The sequence below is a fragment of the Heterocephalus glaber genome, unplaced genomic scaffold (genome assembly GCF_053883595.1).
Source record: "Heterocephalus glaber isolate CG9 unplaced genomic scaffold, H.glaber_assembly_v1.0 deba00001472, whole genome shotgun sequence".
Classification (NCBI taxonomy): Eukaryota; Metazoa; Chordata; class Mammalia; order Rodentia; family Bathyergidae; genus Heterocephalus; species Heterocephalus glaber.
This window is the reverse complement of record NW_028258315.1, coordinates 91872560-91886842: the sequence shown is the minus strand read 5'-3', so window position 1 is coordinate 91886842 and position 14283 is coordinate 91872560. Positions and strand designations below refer to the sequence as shown.

The 14283-nt window shown below is 38.1% G+C and overlaps 1 protein-coding gene across 3 annotated transcripts in view; it reads right to left on the bottom strand.

Annotated features, from left to right (window-relative positions):
• Nek4 (NIMA related kinase 4) overlaps positions 1-14283 on the bottom strand; it is a 47336-nt gene that overhangs the window by 23642 nt on the left and 9411 nt on the right. For all 3 annotated transcript variants that reach the window (XM_087182447.1, XM_004864378.3, XM_021244027.2), the window contains exons 7-10: positions 7438-7836; positions 3936-4106; positions 3104-3253; positions 2569-2641 (exon numbers count right to left, since the gene is read on the bottom strand). In XM_087182447.1, coding sequence (XP_087038573.1) covers positions 2569-2641; positions 3104-3253; positions 3936-4106; positions 7438-7836 — 793 coding nt within the window. The remainder of the gene's footprint in view (positions 1-2568; positions 2642-3103; positions 3254-3935; positions 4107-7437; positions 7837-14283) is intronic.

Sequence of the window (14283 nt, the reverse complement as noted above, 5' to 3'; positions counted from 1 at the left end):
CAAATCACCTACAAAGGAAAGCCCATCAGAATCACAGGAGACTTCTCAACACAAACCTTCAAATCAAGGAAAGCCTGGACTGAAGTATTTCAAGCCCTAAAAGAAAATAACTTTCAACCTAGACTGTTGTATCCTGCAAAATTATCTTTCAAAATCGATGGGGAAATTAGATACTTTCACAACAAAGAACATCTGAGAAATTTCACGAACACCAAACCAGCATTCCAAACAATTCTAAGCAATATCCTAGAAAAAGACAATGAAGGTCACAACTCCATGAGGCCCAACAGAGGGAAGCCACCAGGCAAGGTAAGAAACTAAAGGGAAAGGGGGAAAAAATAAGAAATAAAAGAGCCAACAACAGTAAAACATCACGACAAGGATGAGTCAATATCTATCAATTATAACCCTCAATATTAATGGCCTCAATTCACCAACCAAAAGAAACAGACTGACAGAATGGATTAAGAAGCAAAATCCAGCAATACGCTGTATACAAGAAACACACCTAACTCAAAAAGAAATTCATAGGGCCGGGGATTTAGCTCAGTGGTTCCGCTGCCTGTCTCGCAAGCTCAAGGACCCGAGTTCGATCCCCAGTACCAAAAAAAAAAAAAGAAATTCATAGACTGAAAGTAAAAGGATGGAAAACAGTTCTCCATGTGACAGGAACCCAGAAAAAAGGAGGGGTAGCAATCTTATTTGCAGACAAAGTAGATTTCAAACCAAAACTAATTAAGAGAGACAAAGATGGTCACTACATCCTTGTGAAGGGAATAGTCCAAGAGGAAGAGATGACAATCCTAAATATATATGCACCAAATACGAATGCCCCCAACTGTACAAAACAAATAATAATGGACATGAAAAACCAAATAAGCACTAATGGGCTGGGGATTTAGCTCAGTGGTTCTGCCACCTGCCCTGCAAGCGCAAGTACTCGAGTTTGATCCCCAGTACCAAAAAGAAAGAAGCACTAGTACAGTTGTAGTGGGGGACCTCAATACCCCACTGTCACAAATAGACAGATCATCTAGACAAAAAATTAACAACGAAATTTTAGAACTGAACCAAGCTGTTGAACAAATGGACTTAATAGATGTCTATAGAGTGTTCCACCCCACAAAATCAGAATACACATTCTTTTCAGCTGCACATGGTCATTCTCTGAAATAGACCACATGCTAGCTCGTAGGACATGTCTAAGTAAATGTAAAAGAATTAAAGTTACCCCCTGTATATTATCAGACCATAGTGCAATAAAATTGGAGGTCAATAACATAAGAAACCGCAAAACTCCCACAAACACATGGAAATTGAGCAACTCCTGAACAACCAATGGGTCACAGAGGAAATTAAAGAAGAAATTAGGCAGTTTCTACAAGTAAATGATAATGCCAGTACAATATACAGGAATCTATGGGACACAATGAAAGCAGTTCTACGTGGGAAATTCATAGCAGTCAATGTCCATATTAGGAAATCAGAGAGAACTCAGATAAATAACCTAATGCAGAACCTCCAGCTCCTAGAAAAAGAAGAGCATAACAAACCCAAAGCTCGTACAAGAGAGGAAATTATAAAGATCAGAGCAGAAATCAATGCAATGGAAACTAAGAGAATGATACAAAAAATGAATGAATCAAAGAGTTGGTTTTTCGAAAGAATAAATAAAATCGATAAACGTTTAGCCAACCTTATCAAAAAAAGGAAAGAAAAGGCTCAAATCCATGCAATTAAGAACGAAAAAGGTGAAGTCACAACAGACCCAGCAGAAATCCAGAGGATCATCAACACCTACTTTGAGAACCTGTACTCTAATAAAATGGAAAACACAGAAGAAATGGAAAGATTCCTAGATACATATGAATTGCCAAAGTTAAATGAAGAAGATATAGAAATTCTAAACACCACAATTACAATGAGTGAAATTGAAAATGTAATAAAAAATTTACCAACAAAGAAAAGCCCAGGTCCTGATGGCTTCACTGCTGAATTCTACAAGACATTTAAAGAAGAACTATCGCCATTACTCTTTAAACTCATCAAGGAAATTCAAAGGGAAGCAAGGCTTCCAAATTCATTTCTGGAAGCAAGTGTTACTTTGATTCCAAAACCAGGGAAAGACCCAACCCAAAAAGAGAACTACAGGCCAATCTCCCTAATGAACATAGATGCAAAAATCCTCAACAAGATACTGGCAAACAGAATATGGAGGGTCATCAATAAGATCATACACCCCGACCAAGTCGGATTTATCCCAGGGATGCAAGGATGGTTCAACATTCGTAAATCAATAAATGCAATACACTATATTAACAGAGTCAAGGAGAAAAACCATATGATCATCTCAATAGATGCAGAACAGGCATTCAACAAAATCCACCACCCATTCATGATAAAAACGCTACAAAAAATTGGAATAGACGGTCTTTATCTCAACCTCATTAAGGCTGTTTATGAGAAACCAAATGGACTCCTTAAAAGTCAACACTTCACAATCAAAATCAGTGTTTAAGTTCATGAGCCAAACCATTGAGTGTCAATTAGATGAAGAAACAAGGTCACCTTCGAGTGAGGGGAACATCTCTTCCCGTGACTGCTTTAGTCGCCTTCTCTCTCTGGCTGATAATGGTCGATCCTTTTAAAGAAAGTCACAGAGTCATGTCCATTCCTACTCACCATTTCTGTAACACAGTGCGTGATGTACCATACAATACTAAGAAAGAGGCCTTGCACTTTCCTCTAAAGGAGAGCCCACTAGAAACCCATGCACACCCAGGTGAGAGCTACTCATGAGGAATGATCACAGCCCTTGTTTTGGGGAGACACCCATTCTTGGAAAGGCAAAGGGGAACTTTTCATTTCTTATATTCAGAATGTACTCTGTCTCCTTGGTTAACTGGAAATGACTATCTGTGCAAAAACAGAATCTGTCCATGTCAATCTAAGCATCTGCTGAGAATCACCAAGCTGGCTCTCCCAGTGTCTGGCAGAAAGCTGGGCTATTAGATGTTAGTTCAAATCCCACAACACACACAGGATTGTACAACCAAAAAAGCTTTGCCAGATTTGTAAAAACCCAACATGTACTCTCACAAACCTTTGATGATGATATCCCACTGCTCCTTGGACTGCCCATAGACCCAGTGACCGTGCTACTTTGGCATTCAGCATTCTGTTGTGCTGATGTGGAATCCACTTTTCCAGCAGTGGGATGAGAAGGCAAAAGTTGAGGGGATGCCTGTGGGAACTTAATTTTAAGGAAGGTGGGGGGATATGATCAGTTTCATATACAGCCATCTTCAGAGTTCCCCTATTACCATGAGCTGTATGTACATGTCAGCAACTTGTCCCTAAAACTTCAAAACATTGTGTGTGTGTGTGTGTGTGTCTGTGTGTGTGTAAGAGACTCTGACAAAAGTGAGTGACCAAATAAGAAGCTTATAGAGAGGGTATCTGTGGAAGTTACTTTAAGAAAGACGGTATCAAGATGAACTGTGCAGGGCTGGGGATTTAGCTCAGTGGTTCCACCGCCTGCCTCACAAGTGCAAGATCCCAAGTTCGATCCCCAGTACCAAAAAAAAAAAAAAACAAATAAGATGAACTGTGCAGACTATGAGAGAAGAACTGCTTACCAATGTAACATTAAGAGGGTCAAAGATTTACCCTCATTAGCCTGTTCCTTTCAAAATGATTTGTCTTTGCTGGGGAAGGTAAAAGTCCTCTCTGCATTTCTAACTCACTGGTATTTGAAAATTAATATTAAGCCTCTTGTCCTTGCCATTCTTTTTTTTCTTCTTTTTTTTTTGATACTACATACTTTATTGCCATTCTTCTCTATATGTTCCTTGCATTTCTCATGTGCCTTCTCGGCAGTTATTAATCATTCCACATGAAAAACGAGCTTTCCAAATAGTAGCACAATGACTTACTGCAAGGAGACACCTGCTGACGTAGCTCTTCTCCCCACTGTGCTCAGCCTGTTCTCTTTTCTTCTGTCGTCGCTGTCGAGACAGGGAAGGTTCAGATCCAGAGCTGTGTGGTTGTAAACTTGGCTGGATTCTGCCCTGCTTTTCTATAATGCCTTCACCAGCAACTTGCTCCTTAAATATAATAAAATGAAACAAATATACACAAAGACCACCACAGAATAATAGTCTTTTGAACTTCAAATGGCCAAATATCTACTTTTAAGATTGCAAAATGAAAATGGGAAGGAATAGTTCTCTTTCTCAGATTGAATGTTCATTTGCAGTGCTGACAGACAAACTGTTCTGGATTTTTTTCTCTTGCCCCAAATAGAAATAATTCTTTCAATCAAATTACTCAAATTGTAATTAAACTGAAACTACTTCTGGGGCTGGGGATTTAGCTCAGTGGTAGAGTGTTTGCCTAGCAAGCATGAGGCTCTGGATTCAATGCTCAGCACCAAAAATTAAAAAAACAAAACAACAGCAGAAGAAACTACTTCCATTTGATTCCATTTTTGGTTGTATTTTGTTTTTTGGTACCGGGGATCGAACTCAGGTCCTTGCGCTTGCGCAGCAGGCGGCAAAACCACTGAGCTAAATCCCCGGCCCCATTTGATTCCATTTTTTAAAAATCATTACTTTTAATAGGCTTTCTATTCTGAAAATGAATGTTACATGACGTCAAATTAATATACTGCCCAAGTAAACAGCTATCTGGACACATCCTAAAATGCACAATAAAAAGAGCACTGAGTGTACAGTCCGATATATGTCAGAAGCCTATCTTCCTGAGTTCATTTCCTCATCTGAAAATGGGCCTAATGCTTGGCACACATTGTATGGCCTTGGTATCCATGGGGGGCAGATTCCAGGACTCCCCTCCCCCCAGATACCAAAACCCACAGATGTTCAAGTCTCTTATACAAAATGGCATTTAATTATAAATTCTCCTGTATACTTTAAATCATCTTTGGATTGCTTATATTGCCTAAAACAATGTAAATGCCATGCAAATAACTGTAATGCTGTATTGTCTAAGGAGTGATGATAAAAGAAAGAGTCTGCACAGGTTGAGTGCTGATGAAATTTTTCCTTCTCCAAATATTTTTACTCCGTGGCTGGTTGAATCCACAGGTGTGCAATGTATAGACACAGTGCTAACTGTACTGTGATTTGAGGTTAGCTGAAATGGGGCATTCACAGTAATGAGGACGATGGTACATATCTGATGCTCAAAAAATATGACCAACTGGTGGCAGCAGTAATAATAAAATAAATCACCTTTTAAGTTATAAAAATGACCAGGATAGCTAGTTTTAGAACCAATGCACACAAAACATTAACATAAGATGGTTCTTCTATTTATTAAAAAAAATTTTTTATCTATCAAGATTATTCAAGTTTTCAAGATGGACACTGGTCAATGAACATCATTCAATCAATACTTTATTTACTGATTTATCTATTTGTTTATTTACATAGTCAGTGGTACTGGAAATTGAACTCAGCATTCACACTGAGCTATACCTCAGCCCTTTTTAAAAATTTTAATTTGAGACGAGGTCTTGCTGAGGCCCTAAATTGCCCAGGCTGGGCTTGAATTTATGATCCTCCAGCCTCAGCTTCCCAGAGTGCTGGAATTACAGGCATGCTCCACAATGTCCCGCCACAATCATACATTTTTATGAAAAGCGTATTATTTGGTACAATTCAGACAGCCGTTATCATTAAGACAACATTTTAACATCTCTAGAAAGCACAAAATTATAGGTAAAAATAATTTACAAATTTATTCTTTCAAGAGAATACCTAATATCGGACATAGAATAGAGCACAGTAAATGATTAATTTTACAACATTGCTACTCTAGAACAAGGAGACCCATATAATAAATAACAAATGACCCAACTCCAAAGACAGAAACAAATGTTTCTCTACTGGTGATACTTTAGGGTATTCAAAATAAAGCTTACATATGTACAGAGTGACATGAACAAAGGACTTGAGCTTCTCCCTGAAATCCAATAAAATGCTGAAAAAAGTTATTCCATTTTTATGAAGATGAAAATAATAACAAAATAATAGAGGAAATGGTAGACGTTAAATTCTACCAAACAAACCTGCTATAAAAGCTTAGTGTAAGACATAGATCCTATCAGGGACAAGACAAGCATGCCTACTCTCACCACTCAACATGGACAATGACAAGTGTTGGCAAGGATGTGGAGAAACTAGAACCCTCGAACATTGCTTCTGGGAATTAAAATTATACAGTTTCTTAGGGAAAAGTTTTGTTTTGGGGGGTTTGTTTTTTGAGCAGAGTGTTGCTTTGTAGTTCAGGCTTGAATTCACTATGTAGCCCCGGCTGGCTTGAACTCATAGTGATCCTCTGGCCTCAGCCTCCTAAGTGCTGGGATTACAGGTGTGCACCTTCACACCCAGCAGGGAAAACAGTTTTGTAGTTCCTCAAAAAATTAAACATAACTTGGCATGGTGGTACATTCCAGCACTCTGGGAGGCTGAGACAGGAGGATCACAAGTTCAAGCCCAGCCTAAGCAATTTAGCAAGATCCTGCCTCAGCATAAAAAATACAAAAGGCATGAGGATGTAGCTCAGTGCAAATGTCCTAGGTTCAATCTCTAGTACCACAATGTTTTTTTAAAAAAGTTAAGCACAAGCCAGGTTCAGTGACATGCACTTGTAATACCAGCTACTCAGGAGGCTGAGGCAGAAGGACTGCAAGTTCATGGCCAGCCTAGGCAACTTAGCAAGACCCTGTCTCAAAATAAAAAATAAAAACGGCTGTGGGTATAGCTCAGTGTAGAGCACCCCTAGATATAATCTCTAGTATCACAAAAAAAAGGAAAAGAAAAAGAAAGCTAAATATAGTTACCATATGACTGAGCAATTCCATTCCTAGATACATACCAAACAGAATGAAAGCACACATCCATACAAAAACATGTAACAAATGTTCACAGCAGCACTGTCAGCAATAGCCAAAAAGTAGAAACAATCCGAATGTTCACCAAATGATAAACGTTCATCAGCTGATAAATAGGTACATAAAATATCGCAGATACATACAAGGGATTTTGTTTGGCAAGAAAAAAAAAAAGAATACTGGTACAGGCTATACCACAGATAAACCTTGAAAACATACTGCTAAGTAAAAGAAGCCAGACATAAACAGCCATCAGCTGGATGATTCTATGTATGAAATACTCAGAATAAGCAAATGCACAGGAACAACTGTCAAGTTTAAAGATAAGGAAGAATGGAGAGTGACTATTATTGAGTACACTTTTTTGTTTTTTCTGGGAGATCAAAATATACTTTTAAGTTTACACTGGTACAGAATAACTAACTGGTTTTCCTAACATAACAACTGAAGCATGCCCACCCTGTTAATCACAATCCCAGCCCTCTCTCTGGAACCCAGTCCTACTGCATATCACTCACCTGGTCCTCTGGGTTTTGATCTCTGCTCAGAGGCTGTAATGGCTTCGCTGCTTCCGTCCCTTCCCCACTACCATCATCAGAGGTCTGTGTGGGAATCAAGTTTTCAGGCTGGGCACTGTCAACCTGCAGACTCTCGTCTTTCACTTGGGAAACGTTGCATTTATCTTCCAGCTCATTAGAGGCATCTAAGTGTCCTGGATGAATCTTCTGAACTAAGTCACTGTTCACTGAATCCCTCCTTTCTGCAGGTAAGATATCAATATTTACCCTACTGATGGTAGCTAGTGACTCTGCGGTATTGCTCATGTCTGGTTTGCTAGGGTGGTCTTTTGGAACATCAGGTAACTTCAAGGGGCCAATGATGATGGGTTTCTCCTGGGAAAAACATTTATCTTCACTCTGAGTGAAGAGATGTTTCCAAGTTATTACAGCATTCCTCACACCATGTACAAAAATTAACTCAAAATTGAACATGTCCCTCAAAAAGTTAAACACAGAATTATAATATAAATTACCATAGGGGCCGGGGATTTAGCTCAGTGGTTTCGCCGCCTGCTGTGCAAGCGCAAGGACCCAAGTTTGATCCCCGGTACCACAAAAAAATTAAAATAAAATAAATTACCATAGAATGGTCACATTACCCGCAATTCTATCCCTAGGTACATTCTTAGAACTAAAGGCAGGGACTCAAGTAGGGATGTGTGTACCAATGATTCTCAAAAGGCAGAAATCACCCAAATGTCCATCAATAGATGAACGGATAAACAAAATGTAGTACATACATACAACGGAGTATTAGCCATAAAAAGAGAGGAAATTCTAACACATGTTACAACATGGATGAACCTGAAAATATGCTAAATGAAAAAAGCCAACCACTAAAGGAGAATATGATTATACGATTCTATGTAAAATAGAGAAATTCATAGAGACTGAAAGTAGAGACATTATGAGGACCTAAAAGAAGTAAGGCGTTATTGTTAATGAAAAGAGTCTGTTAATGAAAACAGTCTGTTAATAAAAACAGACTCTGAAATGATGAAAAGATTTGGAAGACAGTGGTGATGGTTATACAACATTGTGAATGGGGCTGGGGATTTAGCTCAGTGGTTTCGCCGCCTACTGCGCAAGCACAAGGACCCGAGTTCGATCCCTGGTTCCAAAAAAAAAAATTGTGAATGTAATTAAGGACACTGAATGAATAACATGCTGCTGTAGCAAAAAGAAAAAAATAGTAAAACTGTCACCAAGTGGGATTTATTCCTAGAACACAAGGATTGTTCACATCAAAATAATCAATTTAATACACAAGAACAAAATGAATGGGAAAAAAATCACATGTCACCTTGATGTGGAAAATGCGTTTTCAAAAATTCTACATTGTTTCACATATTTTTTTGAGACAAGGTCTCATTATGTAGTCCAGGCTGGCCTTGAACTCAACAATTCTCTGTCTCAGCCTCCCAAGTGCTGAGATTATAGGCATGCAATACCACATATGGCTGTTTCATAATTTTTAAAATTCAACAAATTAGGAATAAAACGAAACTATCTTAATATAATAAAAATCATATATATAAAACCTACACCAAACATTCCACTTTTTTTTTTAAAATAGTGTTTTAGGGCCAGGGATTTAGCTCAGTAGTTCCGCCACCTGCCTTGCAAGCGCAAGGACCCAAGTTCAATCCCCGATACCAAAAATAAAAAAATAGTGTTTTATTAACTACCACACTATTATAATACACTTTAAAGTACAATAAGGTAGCCTTTAAATTTGAGGTGGTCTTAAAGATAACAAATGAACAGAATTCCAAATTTTTGAAATAGGTGAACTGCTACAGTTATAGGTATACATTTTAGAAAACTGTAATAACTCTTAAAAGACCAGCAATGTAAATTTATTTTATACATTTTTAATTGAAAATATAAACAATAATTTAAAAATAAGAAGAAAATACAGCATAATAAAAAACATACTTTTCTCAATCCAGTGTATTGGATACATATAAATTTTAAGGGAAAAGCAAAAAAAGGAAAATGGTTGATATTTAAGTATAGACTGACTACCTGGACCAAAAAAAAAGACTTAAAAACTATGATAAAATCTCTAGTTTTCTATGACTGATATCCATATGGTTGGAATATTGTCACTATGGAAGTGTTTTGTTATGTTTGCATATGCCAGCCATTCTACTTAATGGTAAAACCTGAAAGTTTTTCCTCTGAGATCAGAAACAAGGAAAGATGCCTACTCTCACCACTTTTACTCAACATAATACCGGAAGCTGTAAGCAGAGCAATTAGGCAAGAAAAAAAAAGAGATAATAAGCACTGAAACTATAAAGGAAGAAGTAAAATGATCTCCATTCACAGATGATATAATTTTATGTGTAAGTAAACCTGAAAGATTCCTCAAAAAATTGTTGAAACTAAGAAGTGAATTTAGTAAAGTAACAGGAGATAAAAATCAACACACAAAAATTAGTTGCCTTTCTACACACTAACAATGAACAATCTGAAACACAAATTATAAGAATAGTCTACAGCCATACCACCCTGAACACAACCGATCTTGTCTGATCTCAGAAGCTAAGCAGGGTAGGGCTTGGTTAGTACTTGGATGGGAGAAATTATAAGGACAATTCCATTTATTTTTATTTTTACTTTTATTTATTTTTTCTTTTTTTGGTACCAGGGATCAAACTCGGGACCTTGTACTTGCAAAGCAGGCAGCAGAAACACTGAGCTAAATCCCCGGCCTGCGACAATTCCATTTATAATGGCATCAAAAAGAATAAGATACTCAGAAATTAACTAAGAAGGCAAAAGATTTGTACAATGAAAACTACAAAGCATTGCTGAAAGAAATTAAAGCTGGACACGGTGGTAAATCCCCATAATCCCAGCACTCTGGGAGGCTGAGGAAGGAGGGTCGCAAATCCAAGTTCAGCCTGGGCAATTTAGCAAGACCCTGATTCAAAAATAAAAAAAGACTGGAATGTAGCTCAGTGAAAAGGCCCTGGGTTCAGTCCCTATTACCACAAAAGGAAGGAAGGAAAGAAGGAAAGAGGGGTCAGGGATGGTATCTCATGCTTATAACCCCAGCACTTGGAAGGTTGAGGCAGAAGGATCTCCAAAAATTTGAGGCCAACCTGGGCTACACAGTGAGTTCAAGGCCAGATAGAACTACAGAGCAAAACCCTACCTGGAAAAGAAAAAAAAAAAGGAAGGAAGAGAGGAAGGAAGGAAAGAAGGAATTAAACAAGACATAAGTAAGTGGAAATACATCCCATGTTCATAGATTAGACAACTAATATCATTAAGATGTCACTAACACTCAGAACAATCTATATAGACTCAATATCCCTTCAAACTCCTAAGAGCTTTTTCTGCTGAAACAGGAAAAAACATCCTAGAATGCATGAGGAATCTCAAGGAATTCTGAAGAGTCAAAACAATCCTGAAAAGGAAGAAAGCTAGGGTATTCACATTTCTCAACTTCAAAACTTATTACAAAGCTACAGTAATCAAAACAGTTGGTACTGAAATTAAGTCAGATATAGAGAAATGGAATAGAACATAAAGCCCAGAAATACACACAGTCAAATGATCATTGACAAAGGTAATACAACCATTCATGTTAATCCATTTTCTGTTGCTATAACTGGAAAATTTATAAAGAATAAAGGGCTATTCAGATCACTGTTTTGGTCCTGTGGGGTCCAGGGTTAGAGGACCTTGTCACCAGTTGGAACTCCACAGAGTACCAGGGTAGCACAGAAAATCACATGGCAAAAGGAACACATCCAAAAGAGCCAAACTGACTTTTCTTTTTTTTTTTTTGGTACTGGGGATCGAACTCAGGACCTTGAGCTTACGAGGCAGGTGGTGGAAACACTGAGCTACATCCCTGGCCCCCAAATTGGCTTTTGTAACAAACTGGTTCTCAAGCCAGCAACCCATTAATCCATGAATGGACCAATCCATTTCTGAGGGCAGAACACTCCTGACCTAACTACCTCTAGGCCCTACCAAGTCCCATCACTTAATACCTCACATGGGGATTAAATTTTAACATGAGTTTTGGTGGGGACATTCCAACCATAACACCATTCAATAAAGAGAGAAGAGTCTTTTCATTAAATGGTGCTGAGAAGACTGGATAGCCACATACAAAACAATGAAGTTGGAGCCTTTCTAAACACCATATACAAATCAATTTGAATGAAAGACCTGAAAAAGTCAAAAATTATAAAACCTCAGAAGAAAAAATAAAGCAGAATCTACATAAATTCAATTTGATGATGATTTCTTGGCTATGACACCAAAGGCATAGGGTAACTAAATAAAAAATAGACAAATTAAGCTTTATAAAAATTAAGAAATTTGTGTACCAAAAGACAACATCCACAGAGTAAAAAGGCAATCAATCCACAGGGCCGGGGATTTAGCTCAGTGGTGCCAGCGCCTTCCTTGAAAGTGCAAGGTCCTGAATTCGATCCCCGGTACCAAAAAAAAAGAAAAAAAAAAAGGCAATCCACAGAAAGGGAGAAAATACTTCCAGTCATATATTTGATAAAGGATTGATATCCAAAATATATACAGAACTCCTAAAACTCAACAACAAAAATAACAATCCACATAGAAGTGGGTAAAGGATTAGAACAGACAATTCTCCAAAGAAGATATGCAAATTGCCTTGAAAATGCTCAGCATTAGAGCTGAGGATGCAAGTCTGTGGGACATGCTTGTCTAGTGTGTGTGAGGCCCTGGGTTTGATCCCTGGCACCACAAAAAATAAAAAAATAAATAAAGAGGAAGGGGGGCGGGGGGAGAAGGAAGAAAAGAAAAATAAAAATGTGTTTCTCTGCTTCCCACCTGCCATGAGGGGAAGAGCTGCTCCTTCCCACGTCCCTGTGCTATGTCTGCCACCCTGCCTTGTTGCCAGCGAACTACAGACTGAAACCCATGCAAAGCAGAGGACCACTCTGTAAGTAGAGTGACCTTTCTCCTGTTGCCCCTCCTAGAGCCCTCGCTTGGAAGAACCCTGTGTGAAGAGCATAGCTGTGATCCAGCTGCCTTGGGACAGCAGCCACCAGACTCACAACTCCAGGAGAAACAACAGCAACCAAGGAAGCAGCAGCTCTTTCTGCAAACTGCCATATGAATACGTCAGAGGCCTCCCTGTTGAAGACATCACAGCCCTATGAACCTTAAAAGTTATCTGCTTATTCCATACCCTAGTCCTTTCCTTCTATTGCAGTTGCAAATAGGTCCTCAGCACCCAGGAATACTGGCTCACTCTAAATATATCTGTAACTCTTGTATTATTGTCATAACCATTTATAATAAAAGAATTTCCTGCCACTGAGTGTGTTCACCCATCAAGAAATGGGAAAAGGGGGCTGGAGATTTAGCTCAGTGGTTCCAATGCCTGCCTCGCAAGTGCAAGGACCCGAGTTCATTCCCTGGTACCAAAAAAAATAAACAAATAAAGTTGAAAAAAAGAAAAAGAAAAAATGCTCAACATCATTAATGATTATGAAAATGCACATTAACGCTACAGTGATATAACATCTCCCACCCTTTAGGATAGCTCCTATCCAAAAAAACAAACAAATAGAAAATAACAAGCATTAGTGAGAATGTGAATAAAATGAACTGCTGTGCAGTGCTGATGGGACTATAAAATAGGACAGCTGCTGTGCTGCTGTTGGCAAATGATGTGGTGGCTTCTCAAAAAGTTAAACACAGAACTACCATTTGACCCAGCAATTCCACTCCTTGGTATATATCCCAAAGAACTGAAAACAGGTACTCAAATACCGGTACACAAATGTTCATAGCAATACCCAAGAAATGAAAACAACACAAATGTCCACCGATGGATGAATGGACAAACCATCTGTGGAATATATTACAATGGGATAATCAGCCATAAAAACAAAGTAAGTATGAATACATGCTATAGGATGAATCTTAAAAACACATTCAGTGAAAGAAGCCAGACATAAAAGGTCACATATTGTATGACTCCATTCATATGTATGACTCCATATTTATATCTAGGACAGGTAAATCCATAGAGACAGAAACACACTGGTAGTTGTCAGGGGTTGAGTGAAGGAGGAAATGGGAAATGACCGCTTAATGAGTAAAGGATTTCCTTTAGGCTGATGAAAATGTCTGGAATTAAGTAAGAAGTGACAGTTGTACACATTTGTGAATGTACTAAACACATATAATTGTTTACTTTAAGAAATTTTATTTTATGTCATGCAAATTTCATCTTTTAAAAATTGGGTGAATCATACCACAGTGATATATGTGCACCCATGTTCATAGCGGCACAGTTTGTAATAGCTAAAACTTGGAAGTAGCCCAAGTGCCCATCAACTGGAAACTGGATAAAGAAAATGTGCTTTTTTTTATAAAATGGAGTACTACTCAGCCATAAAGAATGAAAAACTAGAGTCATTTATAGCTAAATGGATGCATATCAAGGCCATATTCTTAACTGAAATAAATAGGACACACATGTGTAAATACTGAATAGTTTCTCTAGTGTGAGAAACTGATAGTGTAAACAAGAGTTAAAATGATTAAAATGCTGCCTTTTTTTTTGTACCGGGGATCGAACTCCGGTCCTTGCACTTGTGCAGCAGGCAGCGAAACCACTGAGCTAAATCCCCGGCCCTGAAAATGATTAAAATGAATAATTGATAATTTGAAATAGGAAAAAAGGTCCAAAGACGAAGGAGTGAAGGGAGGGGAAGGGGAAAGGAAAAGAGGGAAAGGAAAAACTATGAGAAAAGAAAAAAAAAAACGGAAATGAAATCTATG